The 21360-nt window shown below is 34.3% G+C and overlaps 1 protein-coding gene across 1 annotated transcript; it reads right to left on the bottom strand.

The window, feature by feature from the left end:
• Nucleotides 1-3367: 3367 nt before the first annotated feature.
• Nucleotides 3368-19788, bottom strand: tpcn2 (two pore segment channel 2). Its single transcript, XM_026268492.1, has 25 exons — nucleotides 19362-19788; nucleotides 17891-17943; nucleotides 17733-17809; nucleotides 16335-16512; nucleotides 16088-16204; nucleotides 15336-15442; nucleotides 15113-15185; nucleotides 13554-13653; nucleotides 13173-13238; nucleotides 12737-12801; nucleotides 12219-12328; nucleotides 12032-12113; nucleotides 11861-11947; nucleotides 9546-9665; nucleotides 8902-8961; nucleotides 8292-8420; nucleotides 8125-8174; nucleotides 7943-8042; nucleotides 7599-7670; nucleotides 7437-7510; nucleotides 7056-7164; nucleotides 6687-6769; nucleotides 6509-6590; nucleotides 6020-6111; nucleotides 3368-4365 (listed from the first exon to the last, which is right to left on the bottom strand). The coding sequence occupies exons 1-25, from the start codon at nucleotides 19516-19518 to the stop codon at nucleotides 4287-4289; spliced, it is 2322 nt and encodes a 773-aa protein (XP_026124277.1). The 5' UTR covers nucleotides 19519-19788; the 3' UTR covers nucleotides 3368-4286.
• Nucleotides 19789-21360: the final 1572 nt, after the last annotated feature.

Here is a 21360-nt window from a genome sequence, read left to right as displayed (position 1 = left end):
CACGCAAAGAAAGAAGGCCTGGTTTCAGTAACACGGTTAGTGTTGAAGCAGCTATGTCAGGGAGATGCTGTGTGTGTCTAGACAAAAGCAAAAGCACTTTATTTGGCCTTCATAAAGTAGATTTGTTTAGGAATCTTTAAGATTACTTACAACAGAAGTGCAACGCATTTTATGGACGACAGTTTCGTGAACCCAGGAGAGGAGGTCATTCTGACTTTGCTACAACAATCTGGCGCTTCTGAATCTGAATACTGGAAGTATGTTTTATTATTAGTTTAAGAATTTGATATTGACTGTTCAAATGCAGAGTTTTGCTCCTCGCGTGTGTCTGTGTGTGCACGCACGTCTGTGAGAGAGAGAGAGTGAGACGGACACACAGTGGAGTCAGCTGTCTTAACCGTCCGTGGCTTGTGTACTGCAAACACATATGAACTTCATCACTGTGTCTGTCACGTGACTCTGTTCCTCTTTCGGCTTGAACTGATGGTAAAATTAAGGACATTATTAACTGTATTTACATTTATTTTGAAACATGAAGCTTGCGATCATGGAAAGGGGTGTTACATTTCTGATGGGTGCCTGCTGTGTTCGGTACCAACCAGTAAACACTTCACAATAGATAATTTTGTAGATTAAGGGGAGATGGGGGTTTAAAACATGTCGATCTTTGCACGATTGCATTCGTTGTACTAAAAAAAATGAGATTAAATGATGAGTTGATGAGTTTGTGTCCCTAAAAAAAGTGTAAGTAACTTTTTTTTTAAACATTAGGAGTAATCCTCAATATTGTCACCTAAACTGGAAACTATTGGGCAACTTTGCCTACTTGGGCAAAAAAGTTCTGTCACTGAAAGTTGTTATTTGACAACTGAGCTGAAAATCTCTTTGGCAGCTCCACACATTCCAGAGCAATATGGATCTCCTCACAGCTGACAAAGCCATTCCTCAGAAGAACGGCTTGTTTATTGTTTAAAGCCTTCACAATCAGGCTGTGTAAACTACACTTTAAAAAGATCAATAATCTAGTTTTGAATGTTTAAAGCTATTTATGAGAGTGCTGCTATCTAAGCAAGTCTGACCACAACAGTCCTGCTTTAAGCTCGACATTCTCGCTGAAATAGAAGCTGGAAGAATATTATTGTGTAAACATGTTAAATCATTCCCAAACTGTATAGCCATAGGTGTTTACATAGTAAAATAAAGCAGGGTACAAACATACCTTAATGATATACATGGGCAAGTGGGGTAAGATGTGCCACTGTTTAAGTTGTCCTCTACAGACAAAGAAAAAAAGTGCTTATACAAATAATTTACATGATTTACAATACTAAGGTGTCAGTTACACTACATGTGAAAAGTTTGGAATAATTAAAATGTTGTACGTTTCTGAAATAAATGTTATATAATATTATATAATATTTGCTCAAAACACAACAAAAGAAAAACTGTTTTCTATTTTACTACATTTTTAAATGCAATGTAATTGTGCAGTCTTCAGTGTCAGACAATCCTTCAGAAATCACTGTAATATGCTGATTTGTTACCAAAATATTATCAATTTATTGGTGCTCAATTATTAATAATGGTTCTTATTCTACATTTTATTATTTAAAGTTGAAAGTTAATTTCATTAATTGTACTTTCCCCAAACTGTTAAATGCAATATATATAAGAAATTATTCTTGAGCACCAATTAAGCTAATTATTTTTATAAGGGAACATGTGGCAGAAATGTCACATGAGTAATGGCTGTCTAAAATTCTAGAATATATGAATATGGAAAAGTTGTTGTTAATAATATTAATATTTCACAATATTACTGTTTTTACATCATTTTTGCTTAAATAAACACAGCCCTGTTGGGCATAAGAGACATTCAAAAACATTTAACATTATTCCCCATTTAACTAGTAGTGTATTTTTTCACCCGAATAAATTTGATCTGATAAAAATTGACCTGCGTGTAAAAAAAATAAAATAAAAAATAAATACTGACACATCTTACATGAAAAAAAAAAAAATAATAAATAAAAATCCATTACTTTCCTCACTCAAATTCTCACTGAAGCTACAGTAGATCTGGAGGAAAAAGTAAACAAACAGTGGAAGGGAACTCTGTGTTTTTGTTTGGAAGATGAGGTGAATGACTCTGATGTGTGTTCAACACAAGGTCAGGCAGACCACAACACCTTTGGGAAAACATACACTGTGTAAGAGGTTGTGTTTGTATGTTTAGCCCCCTAAATCAATGCAAAGAGAGAGAGAGAGAGAGTGTGTGTGTGTGTGTGTGTGTGTTAGTGCTGATCTACTTTTCTGGAGGATGAGGAAGTCCATATAATCACCTGGGAGTTTCCAAATGAACTATAAAATGGTCTTGCTAAATAGACTGTGTTGGAAATTTGACATTTATGTTAAAGCTGCAGTAGGGAACTTTTGACGCTCTAGCGGTTAATAAACAGAACTGCTTGTGTCTTGCGGAAGAACATCATACCCGGAACTACTTCTCTCTGTTTATGTCTATGAAGAATCACAAAGGTACTGGGTTACTCCGCCGCGGTACCACCGAAGCAATCTAAAATAGTCCGAATATAAACACTTATTATAGGTGTACCCTAGTGATTCAGGACAGGCTAAAAACATGGTTTGGAAAATGGATTCATGGTGTACTCGCTTATTATGTTAATTTTTCTACGTTTTGAACACAAACAAAGTTACGGACCGCAGCTCTGATTGGTTGTTTCTTACCGGGAGCGGATTAATTTCTGCAAATGGCAATAGGAGCACTGGGAGGAGCCAGAGGAGCTTGATTTTTTTCACAGATTATCTGTTTCATATTCTACTGTCAGGACATAATGACAGGTTTAACAAATATGTAAAAAATATATTTTTACAAAAGTTCCCTACTGCAGCTTTAAGACCTCAAGCACATAAGCCTGCATGGTCCACTTATCGGGGGTTATTACACTTTTACTAAAACGAAATATAAAAAAAATAAATGAAAATAAAATGTAAAATAATATTTTTTGCCTCATATGTAATGTCACCTAAAGTTGGTTTGATGTAAAGCATGCTACAGAAAGGCAATGACATAAACCAGATTCGCCTGTAGACATTCAACAGAGACATTTAATCATGAAGCTGATCTCAGAACAGAAAGAAGACAAAACATTGGCGTGATTCAACCATTTATACCAATATCCAGTCAAATGTATTGATTGCAGCAAAACGCCATCTGTTGATAATATTGAAAACATGATAAATATCCTAATAATGACACTTGATAAGATCACTGAAATTTACTGACGAACAGTCGGCATCATATTACAAAAAAAATAAAAATAAAATAAAATTGGCATGAAGAGAAGCATAGTTTTTAACACTGAGATTTAATTTTTTTTTGCATTGTGCATGACAATAATTCATAAAGTTACATAGTAAATTTACTACAATACAAAACACTTCTCAATCCTCCTGTCAGGATGAAATGACTGATTTAATTAAAGTGTGTTTCACATTACAGTAATGAGAATCAATTTCCTTTTACCTTTATTTTTACGGATGAAATATGATCTGGGCATAACTTGAGAATTTTTTAGGGATTCACCCATAAAGATTTCTGTCAAATATACAGTAAATTCTAACATAAATAAAAGCACTGAACAAACATAATGTCACAGTCAAAAATATAGAATCTACAAATCAATAAAAACACAGCTAAAAGTATTTAAAAAGTAATGAGTTATGTCCCTTTGTTTCCATGACTTTATAAACAATCTATAAATTGTTTTGTTGTTTGTGATTGTAACAGGCTTAAAAAATAAATACAAATATAGATTTTGTAAAATGCACAACGAAAATGTGACTTTCAAACTCAAAGAATGAAATTCTTTTAGACATAGGGTAAATCAAAAACTATGGTATTGATACAGTATCATAAACACTACTGTAATTTACAGGTTGTCTTGAGCATTAAACAAGGACTCTGGGACTCCAGCAGCAGGAGTGATTTGAACTAAAGCCTATTTATACATTGAAGTTCCTCTGAACATTAATTGTGTGACGCTCTGGTAAAACACATGCATCCTTTCCCAGGCCGACCTGAGGTTACACAGATCCTATAATTGGAAACAGGTCCTCCAAAATGGATGGATATGTAAACATAAGGCACACACAGACGTGATGGAGTCCTGGAGAATCCTGGGTGTTTTGGTGTAATTATGTGTTAAAGGCGTCCCGTGAGGTGGAGGTGGGTGGGGGGGGGGGGGGGGGGGGGGGCGAGCTTAGGGTCACCAGGAGAGGTGCAGATGAGGATGTTGTTGTAGTTGAGCTAGTAGCTCTTCTTCTGTGGGCTCTCGAACATGCTCTCTGAAGATGGCAAAAGAACAGAAAAACATCAGATATTTAAACAACCAAACTACAATTTCTCTCTCAGTTAAAGGTACAATTCACCCAAAATGAAATCTTGTCATCATTTTACCACTTTCCACTTGGTCAAAATCTGTAAGGGTTTATTTCTTTGTGATATTTTGCAGAATGTAGGTACCCATCAGTTGACAGCAGCTATTGATTTCCATAGCAATGTTTTTTCTATGGAAGTCAATGGCTACCGTCAACTGTTTAGTTACTTACATTCTTCTTCGGGCTTGTTTATAATTAAAAGTGCTGCATAATCAAGTTCCCCCTGTCACATGAAGGAAAGACTAATAACAGTATTTAATACATCGAGTACAAAGATTTTACTAGTTTCAGCGTAATCATATTTTATTGGCTTTCATTAAACACGTTATCAAATCAGCAGAATCCCATATCTGTAACCCATATATGTATTTACAAAATAGTTTATAAATCAATTTTAATAAATAATTACTTAATAAAATATGTATTTTACATTATTTTACATATATTTTACATTCAAGTCTGAGTCATTGAATGTGTACCACAACCTATTTAATTGAGTAAAATATTGTGAAATGTATGGGTTTGTTCTGTACTGACAGTGTTCTGTATAGATTATTATTATTAGTATTATGTGCAGGTTTTAATAAAAAGTCTTTAATTTGACTTTTAAAATTCTGCATATAATATTGTTATGATATATATATATATATATATATATATATATATATATATATATATATATATATATATTTTATTTTGCCATATTGCTCATCCCCTTAGTTTGGCACATGATTATATAGGAACATCATTCCAAGACCAACAAAGGATGGTGATCAAGGTAAATCACAGAAATAAATAAACAGCAGAAATACTGTATATAAGGAAATGAAGAGTTGCACTTGGTCTTAAGGAGTGATAAACAGCTGGATAAACCACAGCACATTCCGCTAAATTAAATCATTACCCTTCCCTTCCTTAATCAGAGAGGAATGTGAGGGAAAGCTGTGAGGAAAGAGCAGAATGCAGCCTGAAATACTGAGCAGAGGAGCCTTGGGCAAAATCTGTCACGTATCGGCACATTTTTGTATTAACTTGGTTAACATGTCCATGAGATGCTTCCATTTTTCTACAAAATAAAATAAAATAAATGTTTTCCTTTTACAAAACTTAATATGGCTCAACACCATGAGATTCAAAAATAATGTGTATTAGCATGCCTATTATTGGCTGTTTATTCATATTTATTAAGTACATATTCTTCATCCCTAATCCTACCCAATACCTAAACTTAACAACATCCTTACTAACTTTTAATAATACTGAGGCAAAAGTCGTAATTAAAGTTTCTTAATAGCAGGAATTGGACCTTAAAATATAGTGTGACCATTCAAAATCATTTTAAATATATTTTCAGCTCCATCTATTGAATTATCACCAGTCAGACAGACATTCTGATAACTTAAGGGTGTTCACTAAATAATTAACAAAATGAATCTGAAACAGCTCTACTGATAATGTACTACTGATTCTCACGGTTTCATTTTAAAGTGGAAATGTTGCTATTTATACAACTAATTGTTTTTCTTGTTTTCTCCCAGATCTCTGGAATCATCGTTCATACCTAAAAATAAGCTGTACAGTGCTTTGATAGGCAATTCTCTCCACATCTTCAACAGAAAGAGCATTGCTGCGGTCCCACTTATAGGTGAAGTTCTAAACAAAGGAGGAAAAAAACAAGGTTAACCAGAGTGCTTAGAAACTATTGTAGTGCCCTGTCAAGAAAAGGTCAGAATTTATTGATTCAGTTACAAACAGTAATGCTAACTAACAGGATGTGCTACTACTGGTTATTAAGCTTGAGGTTAGGGTTAGTATTGGTTTCAGTGTTGTATAGGCAATCAACACTGTCACTGACATGACCAATGAATTCTTTACAATCAGCTGCGGGACTGGTGGGCAGTGTTTAACTGGTTTGGAAAAAAAGTCATGCTTGCTCAGAAGTTCATCCGATTTCAGTCATTTTTCCTTTTGGAATAGGACGACTAGGAATGTGCATTTATAAAGTAAATATGGTCAGTCTTAAAATATTTACAGGAAACAATCTACTTACCTCCAAAATTAGGGCCACAAACAGGTTGACCCACATGACTGAAGATGTCAACCACCAGGCCACAAAGTACACCAAGGACCACCTGACATGGAAGAATTATGGGTACAAATTTTCAAAACCCCGTTCAGTTAAAGCACACGTGTTAAGGGTGTGTGTGTGTGTAGAGCGTCGCGCTTACTCTGTAGTGTATCTGGTGTATGCGTCTGTGAAAACATGCCAGTTATTCACCACCATGATGTTATAGAGAAGAACCAGAGAGGACTGGAAAAATACGACAGGAAAAATACAGTTTATTTAACAGTTCAATAATTAACATTCATTTGCGAGACCAGAAAACTGTTTTCATTCATTTTTATGTAGGCTTAAACCTAAAATATAGGTTTCACTTTTGAAACTCGAAATAGTATTAAAACAAAAACACAATTTAATACTATAAACCTAGCAGATCTGGTCAAATCCTCTGACTTCTTGTTCCTCATACGTGCTAATTATGGCATTCTGAGAACTTGTTGAAAACCAAGTTCCCAGAGGCCTCTGTGCAACTTACAGCAAAATCATCAAAGTTGTTTGGCCAGTACCCCAGCTGTTCGAAAGTGCCACAATCCATGCTGAAGGGACCATCCGTTTGGTTCTCTATTCTGGCATTGAAGATCAGACTAAAAGGAGAGCACACAGAAAGAGAAGAGGCTCAGATGTAAAATCGATGAAAATAATAAGAAATGTTTCTCGAGCATAATCATGTGACACTGAAGACTAAAGTAGTTACGGCTGCTGAAAATTCACCCATCAAAGTAATAAATTAAAATTTAAAATATATATAAAAAATAAAAATTTATTAGTTATTTAAAATTGTAATAATATCTCACAATATTATAGTTTTTAATGTATTTTTAAGTTTCCTGTTAAATGTGCAGTTGATGAACAGTACCTTGTGTTTGATGGAGGGGTTATAGCTCCCTGGAAAAGCCAGGTACCAAGGACAGCAAACACATAGTACACTACCTGCGTCAGAGAAATGTACAAGTGACCATCAGTACGATCAATCACCGTTCATAATAAAACTGCTAGTAGAAAGAGTCTGTTCACTCACCAACAGAATGCCAGCAAACGCCCTTAAGTTTTTCACCAGGTCCACAAGAGTGCTGGCCACCACGGCCATCAACTAAAGTAAGCACAAAACATCTTTACACATTCATTAAGCATTTATTACATCTCAATGTCAGATGGTATGAAAAAACACTGGCTCCTGGCTCTTCTATCTATCTAGTATTTTGAAGCTTTTTATTTTGGTGCACTGAAAACCTTTGAACTTTACTGGTGACTGGCAAAAAACTATTTGAAAAAAGAAATGCAATTTGTGCTTCAGCTTTAGAACCATTTCTCCTTGTGTGCATTTGGAACCAATGTGATTCACGTGAGAAGGCCGTCACCAACCTTGATTTCTGGAATTATTCGGAGGAAACGGAAGACAATCAACATGTTGACCAGTCGCACCATCTCCCACAAAACCATCACACGTTGTGGAACTGGATCTCTGTTAACAGACGAGGAAAACATCACATTAAACATTTAGAGACGAGATCAGAAGATTTGTTCTTTAAATTGAGCACACTCACACGTCCTCAAAGGGAATCCTGTTTGTGATGATTATGGCAATCTGAATTGCCTGTTGAGAATAAAAGAAAAACAAAATGTATCTCCAGTAATTGCCTTTGCCATGCAAACAGCTATGTATGCCGCAGAATTCCTACTGATAATTTTATATCAGAAAAAAATGTGTTACCAGAAGTAGAACAGTGAGGAATCCATCAAAGATGTTATTCCTGTAAGACAGGTAACCTCTCCAACCAAAAGCCACTATTTTCAGCAGCATTTCTATTAAATAGTACATGATGAAAATACAGTTGAGGATCTAGAAGACAGAAAATATATTTACATGAATATTAATAGAACCACACAGAAAATGCAGAAAACACATATAACGGTAGCACTTTATTTTACAGTCCTGTTCCTTATGTACATACTATGTACTTATTATAGTAATTACAATAACTATGTAATAACTAGGTACTAACCCTGAACCTACCCCTAAACCTAACCCTACCCCATATAGTTACCTTGTGTTACCAGAACTTTCTTAGATAAATACAATGTAAGTAAACTATAAGTACATGTTAGTACACGTACTGTAAAATAATGTGCAACCCATATATCAACAATTGCTAAAAAAAAAAAACCGGGGATTTTTAAAGTCCACCCCAAAGGATTTAACACAATGTTAATGTTTTGTTTTTTTGTTTTTTGTTTTTACAAATGAACAAACAACAAATTTTTATCTACGAAATTATATATTTACAGCAACATTAATTATTTTCAGTGCATGAGACAGTCACCTCCATACAGAAGTTATTTTTCTCTGATACAGATTTCTCTGAATTCAGAACCAAGACAGTCTGCAGAGAAAGAAAAACAGAAATCAGAATATGAACTTCAGGATTCAAATAATTTTTATTTTTTTATTTTTTTTTTTTGCATATGCTATCCACAAGATGGCACCATTTTACAAAAAAAATAAAAAATAAAAACGTGCTCTACATAGACTTTGCAATCCATTTTTGAGAACATTATTCAAATATTTTCTGATTTCAAACTGATTGTATCTGTTTTTAATAACAATTGTAATTCTTAAACTAGTTTTTAATTGAAGCACTCTCAAATTTGTAGTTGTAATCTAGAATATAATTATAATCTATGGTCAATGTTTAAATACATTTAATGACTTGTTTGTGTAAGAGTAAAGTGTTACACTTGATTTTTTAATATTAAAACTTACATATTTCAATCCAATTCAATTTAATTTGGCAGTTCTTTGTCAAGAGCCCCTTGCAGCTCCATAATGAACCACTAGGTGGTGAACAACCAATTTGGAAAACCCTGTTTTAGTCTACTGAATGCTGGAAAAGTGTGTGATGTTCTTTATGTAGGGTGATATATAGTATGATAATCAAAGCAGGTAAATGGAAATACGGTATCTTACACAAATACAAATGACATTTGCCAGAGCGACAACATTCCCCAGCACAGTAATATAAAAGTGACTGTAGATTTTCTGGATATATCGTAGGACAGGAGAACTGTACTCTGGTTTTGGTGGATGCTGAAGGAAAAAAGAAATAAAAATAGAACAGTTAAAATGTCTGTTGACACCAAAGCTGAATTCAGAATTAAATTAAGAGTGTCTTTAAAATTCCAATTCATCTGAAGAAGTAAAGTCAAATTGAAATGAAATTCAAAAACACTCTGCTATAAGTGTGGTTTAATATTAAATTATATTAATATTTACATATGAATTACCCATTAACATCAAACACGAAAAGTGGGGCACTTCCTGAAAAATGATATACTATTAATATTCAATGTTTGTATAAGAATTTTCGGTAACACTTTATAATAACTGCATGCTATTAATCATTAGTTAAGCATTAGGAAACAGTTAATTCAACATTTATAAAGCATTAATAGACATTTATAAGCAGTTTATAAATACAGATATAAATGCTTTATACCTGATTTAAAAGCATATCTATAATGTATTTAATAATTGTTTTTCATACTTTATTAATGATCAATTTATCATTTCTAAATTAAGTATAGCATTATTTACACACCAGTTATTAAGGAGTTGTCAATGGTTCATAAGATCCCTTAGAAATTGTAAGTAAATGATTAATAAACTATTTAAATGTGCATTCATACATCTTTTTATTCAGACATATAGTAATAGTTGCTTATAGTGTTAATAAATGGTTTGTTAACATGTATTTCTACTGTAATTCAGGGTTAATTCAGATAGTTATAAAACATATGTAGTTGTTAGTTAACTATTTTTGTGAGCTCCTCTAAAGTGAGGACTATTTATGCCTTGTAAAGCTTTTACAAATGAGATTTAAAGGCTGTTAATATTTCTATGTTCTGTATCACTGTGTTGTGTTTGTTTCTGTTTTTTGTTTAGAAGATAACTGAGCCTTTAAATATCTTTTATAAATGCTTTACAAGGCATAACTAGTCCTCACTTTAGATGAGCTCACATAAATAGTTAACTGACCAATACTAAATGCTTTATAACTACCTGAATTTACTACATTTCTTGTGATCTTATGAATCACTGGCAACTCCTAAATAACTGGTTTGTAAATAATGCTATACTTCATTGAGAAATGATAAATTGATCATGAATAAAGTATGAAAATACAATTATTAAACACATTATAGATACGCTTTTAAATCAAGGATAAAGCATTTATATCTGTATTTATAAACTGCTTATTACTGTCTATTAATGCTTTATAAATTATGAATTATCCATTTACTAATGCTTAATTAATGATTAATAGTGTGCAGTTATTATAAAGTGTTACCGAATTTTCTACACAATTTATATACATTTTATTATATGTGACCCTGGACCACAAAACCAGTCTTAAGTTGTAGCAATAGCCAAAATTACATTGTGTGGGTCAAAATGACAGATTTTTCTTTTATGCCAAAAATCATAAGGATATTAGGCAAAGATCATGTTCCATCAAGGTATTTTGTAAATTTCCTACCATAAATATATCAAAACTTCATTTTTTATTAGTAATATGCATTGCTAAGAATTGCTTGGACAACTTTAAAGGCATTTTTTTGCACACTCAGATTCCAGATTTTCAAATCGTTGTATATCGGCAACATTTTTTCCCTATCCCAATAAACCATACATCAATTAAAAGCTTGTTTATTCAGCTTTCAGATGATGTATAAATCTCAATTTCCAAAAGAAAATTTACCCTTATGACTGGTTTTGTGGTCCAGGGTCACATAGTTATCATACTATATTCAATAATTTAATTTCATAATTAATCATATTATATCTTATGTTATTAAACATACGATTATATTTGTAATAAGAATTTAACTTATTTGTTTGGAACATAGCTGAAGTACACATTATTTTCTAGAATGTTCTTTTAATTGTATTAAAGCCAAACAAAATGAAGCCAACTTATAAGATGCCAACTTATAAGATGCCAACCAGTTATCTATTCTTGCCTGTTTTGCTGTTGTTTTCAAAACATCAAAACTTATTTTGTGAGTTTTGTGAATTGCCATAAAGCTGTCATCCTGATTCCAATTCTAACTCATAAAATGCAAGGGAACCAATTCTCAACTTGCCCAACCCTGCTATGCGCTAATGTCCAGATGATTATAATACTAATTTAACCAAATTGCACAAACTGTTCAAAAAGTGTGATTTCCTGAATTCAGAATGTACTGTAATGTAAACTGATCCACAAACGTAGATGATCAAACCTCTTTCATAAAATCCTTATCCAGCTCATTAAAGAGCCTCTGGAAGGCCTCGCCGTTAATGAAGCCGTCTGGGAACTGCTGAGCAGCCTGGAGGAAACAAAAGACAGGTAAGACATACAACCATGTCACGCACTATTTACTATAACAAACTATTCTGCAAGCTGTATTGACCTTAATGATAGCCTGCCTGCAGTAAGACTTCATGTGGACTCTATCCATGACCTGCAGAAACATGTTCACCGCCACTCGCTCCCTGAGCAGCAACAGGAAAAGTCATGTGACCAGGCATAGATATATAAAGAGGAAATGTTTGCTGTAAGGAAGAAAGACTGAAGTGCTGGAGAGGACTGGATCTTACACATGGCCTTCAGACTGAGTGCTGATGTGCCCACGGCCTGGACAGCACAGCACCTCGAAAGCAGCCCGAATACCCAGACGCCTCCTGATTATAGACGTCTGAACCGACATCTAAACACACAGACCATAACATTAATAATTAAAGGAACAGTTCACCTAAAATCAACATTTACTGACCCTCATTTTGTCAAAAGCATGTACGACTTCACAGAACACAAGAGGAATTTTTGAAGAATTTTCACAGCACTCTTTTCCATACAATAATAATTATAGTAGGTCTTAAAATGAATTGAAAAACGGTCATACGGAAAACTTTTATTGTGCCTTTTTTTTTTTTTTTGGGGAGTTTGATGTACCCTATCAGTTCTGTTGTATGGAAAAGGGGAGCTTGGAAATGATAAAATACTTTCTATGGTCCATGAAAAAAAAATGGAATATTGATTGCTGAACTATTCCTTTAGCAACCAACTCAAATTCCTAAAACAATGTCTAATGTAAGTCACGAAACCCATTACTCACCAGTAAATATCCCCTGAACTGGTTATAAATAATAGCTGTCATTAGATTCATTAACAAATATGTCCCTGAAAGAAAAGAAAAACATAAATAAAAACGTCAATGTTTAATGCAGGTGGAAAATTTTAAATGCAAGTAATATTAACTGCAGTGTGTGCATGTACAGTAAATATACTAGTAAAAGTCAAAAGTCTCTTATGCTCACCAAAGCTGCACTGTTAACATAGTTAAACATTTAAATAAATAGCATACAATTTTATGCAAATTTGATGTAATTTATTCCTGAGTTGTAAGCAGCCATTACTCAATGACACGTTTCTTCAAAAATAATTATTAGAGACTTCTTTCAGAAATATTGCAAAATCTTATTTTATTCCAGTGTTTTGACCAGTAGTTTAGTCTGTATTTGTGTGTGTGACTGAGTGCCAATAAAACTTACCAAACACACTAAAGAGTATAAAAAATATAGAATAGCCACGGTTCAGAGAGTATGCTGGAATCATGACTGTTGAGAGAACACAAGTTGACATACACACAGATTACAAGAAAGCTCACAGGCCACTGTAGACAGTTTCACATTTAAAATGAATCCAGATACCTGTGAAAATTTAACAGAACGTTGTGACAAGTCACAGGACAACATGTCATGTGGTTAAAGCTAATGACTCATTGCCTCCACTGCAATGAGCCAGAGATGACTGAGAATTCGACACAACTGTGCCAAGATGTCATTTGTGTCTCTGACCATCTAAAACTTTACTGAGTCATTCAGAGATTTGCGCCTCCTAAGAGACACATTTACAGTCAAATGATGACGTACCGTCAGGGTTATTGGCTGTCGTTAGCAGCACAAGCAGAGAAGAAAGGGCCTTTGGCAGGTTTTTGAAGTAGGTTTCCCATTCTCCATTCTTCTTAGGGTCCTACAGAAACACATCTATTCAGTCAACTGTAGCAACTCACTTTGAATAAAAGTGTCTGCTAAATGATTCCGTGTAAATATTTGTTCCTTTACAAATTGCACATGGGAGGAGAGTAGGAGTATTTCAATGAATCATGCAGCATGATTTACTAAGAGTTGCGGTAGTCGATTTACTGGTACTCCCACCACTGCCAGGAGGAAGCATTGCTTGCTATAGAAGGGAGAGACTTTTTCCACTCGTATTAATTTATAGGAAGATGTTATCCATACATCTTGTATGCAAAGATACTTTATTTTTAATTTGCTCTGCATTTTTACTATCTTTATTTGTACTGATCTTGGTACATTACGTTGTTAATTATGGAAATAAGATGTTGCATCTGTTCTTTAATTTACGCATTGTCAGTAAATCACCCGCAGAACTTCCCACTTCCATCTACAGTGATTTCTTTTATTTATTTGTATTTTATTTTTTTTTGGGAACTGTGCTCTCACACTAAATTGTCTTGTTTAGTACATCTTAGCACTTAACACTTTTTGGTGAAAACAAACAAACACTTGAACAACTTTCTTTCCAACCACTAGTGTATGGAAATAATTTTTACTTTACCTCCTGATCACACTTCAGAAAACAGTGATTTTATTCCACAGTAATTTTGCACAAAATGTCTCTTAAAACAAGAACAAATATCTGCCCTTTGAATTAAATTATTTTTTTCTGAGCCCATTGGCAGATATTATTCATATTTTAATCAAACTAGCTTCACTTTGATAAATTTCAGACTTCTTATGTCAATTTGCTCCTCAACTAAATGTATCTTAAACATAAACTCCACTTACATTTACATTTGCATGTAAATGTATCTCGATTTAAGGACGATTATTGTTTTTTACATTTTAAAAATGTTTTTACTTTTGCGATGTATGCAACATTTAATGCCATGACTCTCTCAGTATTAGACTTCCTGATCTTATTTAAGACTTTTTAAAGGCTTTTTTAAGACCTACACAAACCCTGATTACACTTTTACATTTTCTGAAGAAATTTTTTAGCGGTGCTTGCCTGTGCAAAAATTGCTGCCAGGATGCTGTAGTGTTGTGGATGGATCCTGTGTGGTTTCTGAGGTATTCAGCATGAAGCTATGTGGTTACAATGGTGCTCTGCTACATGGCTGCTTAATGTCAAAAGATCCCACATCCAAGTCTCTATATGCTGATCTCTAAATATGACTCTGGTTTCCCCATCAACGTAAGCCTTTTTTGCCTTTTTTAGTGTCTGCCCAGTAAAAATCTGATCTCTTGAACATCTCTAATGTATCATTCATGTCCAAAGCACAAATTGTAAGTATGAGTTATGTGGCAAAATGTAATACTTGGGCACAGGGGCTTATTTAAATCAAAAAGTGGGCCAATATAAGTATTGATAGAAATGATGTGATAAAAATGTGAACACTTCTTACATCTGATTTGGCAAAGATCAGCATTCCTATCATGGTGAACAAGCAGATGTGTAACGCCAGAAGCAGAATAACACTGAAACAGAAAGATCCGGTCACAGTTTATCTGGTCATTTTTAAATTATAAGAGTAGAATGGAACTGCACACAAATTGAGAACTGAAAATAAGGAATTAAATGGAGGCTGTTATGGGGAAAACCCCTTATTACAGAAAATATGTTATTACCTTGCTATTTCTGGAAGAGTCCTTTTGATACATTTTAGAGTTTTCTTCATAAGGGAAGAGTTTTGCAAGAGGAAAAATGGGCGAATTAGTCTCCTGACTCTTAAACTCTGTGGGACAGAATGACAGGGAAACATTACAATCAACGGATCTGACTATGACAGCCGACTGAGACATTTACTTATTTAAGATTATTAAGGAATAGACTGTCCAAAAATGTAAATTTCCTTCCATTTCCCTCAGGTCATATTTGATGTGCTTATGCAAATGAGATGTGAGTGACAATGGAGGGCAAGATTTAAAATACCAACTTAAATTTTGGTCTGTTCTTCAAATGAGGGCAAGTTAAATCAAAGAAAAAAATATTTAAAATTTTAACTGCACTTCAATGAAGTTCATTTCACTTGCATTTCTATGCATTATAACAACATTTTATTTTGTCAATAGAGTTGGGCAGATTACATGTGGGGACTTTCGATATTTAATTTAATGAAACTACATAAAAAGGTATATTTATGTCATATTTAATTAATTTAGTAATTTATTGTTGCATCAGACTAAATACAATTTCAATCTTCAGTTTAATTTAATGCTTTAATTGCCATTTCTTTGTAATTATTTGTGGAATTTACTAGCAATTTCAAGTCAAAACTTTCTACACCAATTTTTTATAGCGTAAATATTGTCATATACTGTTATAGTGTCAAGAGGCACAATAAATAAGCAGCTTTGTAGTACAGTATTTATAAACTAACCTCACTGCACATCATGCTAACACTCAACATCCAATCAATAACTGATGCTGCAATCACTACTACATAACCAATCAGCCATTTGTTCGTACGAAACTCCTCCCATCCTATCAGATAACCCTGCAAAACAAACAAACATTCAATATGTTCTTATATATAATATTAAGCAGCTTAAGTCATATTACAAAAGAGGTCTGTTAAACTCTGTCAAATGAAAATGAATGACAACTGGATATTTCTGGATGTCTACCTTCACAGTCACATCTAGGATGAAGATGCAAAGGCAGACCATCTCAATCCCCTCCGTCAGTCCACAGGGTGGCTCCCAAGGCTTGGGTTTGAAACGAATGTCCGAGGTGTAGGTCAGAGAGGAGGGTGTCTCAATGAAAGCCAGTCCCAGTACAACAGCAATAGTGAACCCCAGACCCCTTCAAGAGAAAGAGAGAGTGTGGAACTGATACTAACAGAGAGAAGCATACTGTAAGCAAATGGCTAGAGGGTACAGGTTAAAATAATCGCAGGAATGTTGCAGGTCCATGTTTGTTTTTGTTTGTTTGTTTGTTTTTTTTACCCCAAATGTATTCCTGCTAAGAGTTACTAATAATGAACAAAGCATCAGAAAGCATCTGTAGAAAGACAGGTATCAAATCGACTTAATGTAACTTAATGTTACTGCAGAGACTGTCTGGCATTTTATATTTTAGCATGATACACAAACATACACTCACTAGGCACATTAAGTTATTGGCCATTTGGAACTTCTACTAGCCAAAACAGAACTATTGCACATCAAGTGGATTATCAAAATAACACACACACACACACAAAATCTCTGTGACAGCATTCAATTTTTTTTAATATAGCTTACTCCAAAATGGATGTTTAATGTTAAACACTGAAGATTATTGGACATGCTCTAAATTGTGTTAATGTAATTCAATAGTAAACTTCATGAGTGGCTCACTTTGTCATGGTAGGATGTTTCTTCAGGATCTCTTTTTGCTTTGTTTTGCTAATGTTGGAGGCTGTTTTTATAGGAAGGGTTCTGATGGCGTGTAAAATTATAGATTTACTCATCACATCCCTCCAAACTGGCTAGCGAGTTTATATGTGTAACCAGCATTGTTGATTTTCACCTACATTTGGCCGGTTTTAATTTCTATCCCTGCAAGGATACCAGAAAGGGACATGTTGCAACTATAAGTGCTGTTTACATTACGCCCACAAGATATATACTGGTAATGCATAATACATTAATAATAATACAATAGTAATCACACCACAAAAGGATAATATTGACAATGTAATAGCTCCAAAAACAAACATTTTGTACCACCTTTGTTTTTTACCAGTTATGAACCACTGCTTGAAATAACTACAGTATGCAATTAAAAGGTGAAACAAAGTGCATACTTTTGTCAAAACTGAGTAATGACTGAAATTAAGACTCTCTGGGCCTTGTTACTGATGGATTTGGCTCACCTACAGTATACTAAGATTTAGACACAACTAGAGAGTGTGAATACCGATACCAAATAAACTCAAATTCAATGTTTTTATATAAACCTATGAAGCATTTTTGTGTTGCCATAGTAACGTTTTCCTAGCAAAGAAATAAAATAAAAAGCATTCATTTGTGCTTGCTTACCACTGACAAATTTTGGAATAATACCATCTGTATAACCGCAAAGACCCAGAATCAACCCTGTGATTAATGGATCGATACTGTGAAAAGAGCACAAACAGGGAAATCAGACTTTCATTCAATTACTGTAAAAATAATAAACAATGAAAAAAAATAATAACCTGAATTGCATCTTCAATAAATACAACTGCCTGCTGGATACAGAGGTCTGCATCTGTGTCAAAAAAAATAAAAAAATAAAATATAGATATATATTTACTGAGTGATTCTAAAGATGGAAATGGATAGCATTCTAATGCAGTTATTAATGACGTTATTACAAAAATAGCGAGAGAGACAGAGAAACAGAGAGAGAGAGAGAGAGAGAGAGAGAGAAAGAGAGCTTGTGTGAATTAGGCTAAGGTACCTCTGTGTGTCCCTCAACAGTGTTCTGTAGCAGCGTCTCTAAACAGCACTGTTTTTACCTCGCTAGTGAGAAATGTCATGTGTAGACTTTAAGCTGCTAACTGATAAAATCGTCAGGCTAGCGCTGACAACACCATTCTGTGCAAAATGAGTGAACCCTATCACAGTTAATTATGCGAAGTGATATTGAACTGCAATGCGGTCAAAAGAACTGCCTGCCTTGAACTACATTCACTTTTTTCACAATGTACGTGCTTTTCCCTGAAAATAATTGCACACCTCAGAATGTTCGTCAGCCAATCAGATTCAAGCATTCAACGGCCCTGTGGTATAACTAAGATTATTACACGGCTCTGTGGAATACTTGATTCTGATTGGTCAATCGCAACATTCTGAGGTATGTTATCCCTGGATAACAACCTGTAAAAGCTAACAACTCAGGCTCATCCGGGTAACAGCAGTCGGCGCTGTACTCTTGATTGCTTCAAAATGATGTACAATTGTTTAATTATGTCTTCCTGGTATCGCGGATTCGCTCTCATTTCATACAAACGCAGCTGCTGCCATTTTTGAGACAACTGTTTTGTATGCTGTAATGGATTATAAGAGAACTAACAAACTGGGTCCTGATCACCCTGTCAGGGTTTGACTATCTGCTATTTGTTAGTTTGTAATACCTAATTTAGCTAACTAATGTCAACAAGTAAAAACATTTTATAAAATTGCCAAAATCACAGACTAAAATATCAGTTTGACATTTAAATTACACTGACATTAATGTTCGAATTGTATTTTGCAACACTTTTTTATAACAAGACTGATTGAGATTTTCACACATCCACCCAAAACACCTTTAGCTGCCCCACATTTCTGCTAAAATGTGAAAACTAATATCTGACAAGAATAACATGAACCGTAAACAATAAAAATACAGACTGTCTAACTATCTCCTCTTGTAATTGAATACATCATTCAAGAAAGCAACACATTAAGTCAAAGTAGATGACCTGCAGAGGCAATAAAAAGACAATGGTGTGTTTGTCTGACAGCAAAGACAGAAACCAAACAGAGGTAAGCTAAATGAATATGATAAGCCTCAAAAAGACACAACCTTTAGACTTTTATTAAATAACACAAAGAGAAAAATAATAAACTACAAGACAGCTGAACAAGATTGAGGAAAAGATTTAAAGGCTAAGTAAGGACAGGCTGATAAAACATACGTACCCTCGTACACAGGGTAAGAATCGTCAGTCACTGAATGGGACAGTCGTCTCGATTCTGGTGATTCGTCATGATGATAATGTTCACCATTATCTTGAGATCCATAATCACCTGGACCCTGGTTAATGCTGCCAGTCAGCAGCGGCTCTTCTTCTTCCATCTAGACAATCGCTACAAGTCTCCAAATATGCCAAATAAATCCCAAACAGTTCGTTAAAGATATCAGTAGTGACGAAGGACAACCCTAAACGAGTCTTCTGCCCTTATCTGTAAATAAAGTGAGAGTCTCGCTAGGAACCATAGTGGAGACGCACTTGTTTTTATTCCCACCGTACTGAGTCGGTGTTCATTTCAGAGAGAGCAACAGTGCTCGTGGTGTTTTTAGGAGCCTTCAACTCCTCCCATATGCTCTGCTCACTCACTCAAAATAAACTTTCTTTCTCGCTCATGTCAGAGCACTAGGTAAGTTTCATTTTAGCAAATCGGTTCGAATGATTCTTTACAATGAACCAGTTCACCCTCCAAAAATTCACTTGTTCAATTATAACCCAAAAACCGTTTTAGTTCTACTGTTTTTCCACAATGTTTGATATATTAAATATTATATAGAGCTCGTCGCATGCTGAAGTTTAATGTGTTTCTGAGGGCAAGTGATAAGGCGATCCAATGCGAACCGGTTCAAAAGAATCAGTAAAAAGAACTCATTCGAAAGAAAAGCATTGTCTTCTGCGTTCCGTCGATCAAATACACGTCCGCCTTTGTTAATAATGAAGGGTAGTTTTAGTCTAGGCAAATGTTTGGGATTTACGAGCGTGTTTTTTTTTTTTTTTTTAGTAAATCTTACTTTGAGTTCATTTGCGTCACGGGTTATAATAACAGTTAAATAATGAATTTCCCTGAAATAAACTTTTTTTTCCTTCTCATTTATGTATATTAACAATTGTATGGGCACTCGTGTGTAGGTGTGTGTGTGATCAGACCGTTTCACACATACAAAGAGGAAGTCAATTCTAACACCCGACTCCACATCCGCTCTCTCGTGCTTTCTGCCGTATGACAACTTTATTAAAGTACCCTTCAAACTTTCAAATCTCTTTCAAATCTACATTGAAATGAAATATTAAAATCACACACACACACACACTGTCTGGTCAGCTATCCTTGTGGGGACTCTCCATAGGCGTAATGGTTTTTATACTGTACAGACCGTATTTTATATGGCCCTAAACCAACCCTACCCCTAAACCTAACCCTCACAGGAAACTTTCTGCATTTTTAGATTTTCAAGAAACTTCATTCTGTGTAATTTATTAGCTTGTTTACCCATGGGGACCTCAATTTAGGTCCCCACCATAACACGAGTCCATGAGTCTGTGTGTATTCAGGTTTAAGTCCCCACCAGAATAGAAAAACAAGCACACACACACACACACACACACACACAAAAAATGGTATTTAATTATTCCTCAATTGTCCTCAATATAACATAATATCCTGTTAGTCTTTGAAACTATAATATCTAAATAAAAAGCCACTTCCAAAATATTTTTTTAGGAAGCAATCTTTGGTTGGAAAACAACCACTGGCTTTTCAACAACACAGACAAGAGTAGCTAGCATTATCAAAAAAGAAAACGTAAAAAAAGGGTTGGTTTTCTGTATTAGTTGGTTTGTCTTTAAAACGCTCCAATCTTTTTTTTTTTTCTTTTTTTTTTTTTTACATTTCTAAAATTACCCTCAAGTTAAAAAGCATAGTTCATTTCAAAGTGAAAATCCTGCCATTATTTCCTCTCTCTCTTGTCATTCCAAACATGCATGACGTTCTTTCTTCTGTGGTCATAAAATATACAATATTTTCAAGAACAACTTACAACTAAACTTTATAACTATAAAAAAATTAAGTCAATGGTAACCGAAACAGTTTGTTAACCTACATTCTTTCAAACAAAAATACTTTGGTTTGTAACAACATATGGGTTCTTGCAGATAATCGAGCTACAATT

This window comes from Carassius auratus, chromosome 7, assembly GCF_003368295.1.
Source record: "Carassius auratus strain Wakin chromosome 7, ASM336829v1, whole genome shotgun sequence".
NCBI lineage: Eukaryota > Metazoa > Chordata > Actinopteri > Cypriniformes > Cyprinidae > Carassius > Carassius auratus.
This window is presented reverse-complemented; position numbering and strand designations above follow the sequence as displayed.

Excerpts from the sequence above, each read along its gene's own strand:
- tpcn2 (XM_026268492.1), bottom strand. The coding sequence starts at position 19,518 with ATGGAAGAAGAAGAGCCGCTGCTGACTGGCAGCATTAACCAGGGTCCA. Across the intron at positions 17,944-19,361 it reads TTCTTACCCTGTGTACGAGG|ATGCAGACCTCTGTATCCAG; the intron begins GTACGTATGTTT and ends TTTTTGACACAG. Across the intron at positions 8,421-8,901 it reads AAAATAACTTCTGTATGGAG|ATCCTCAACTGTATTTTCAT; the intron begins GTGACTGTCTCA and ends TCTGTCTTCTAG.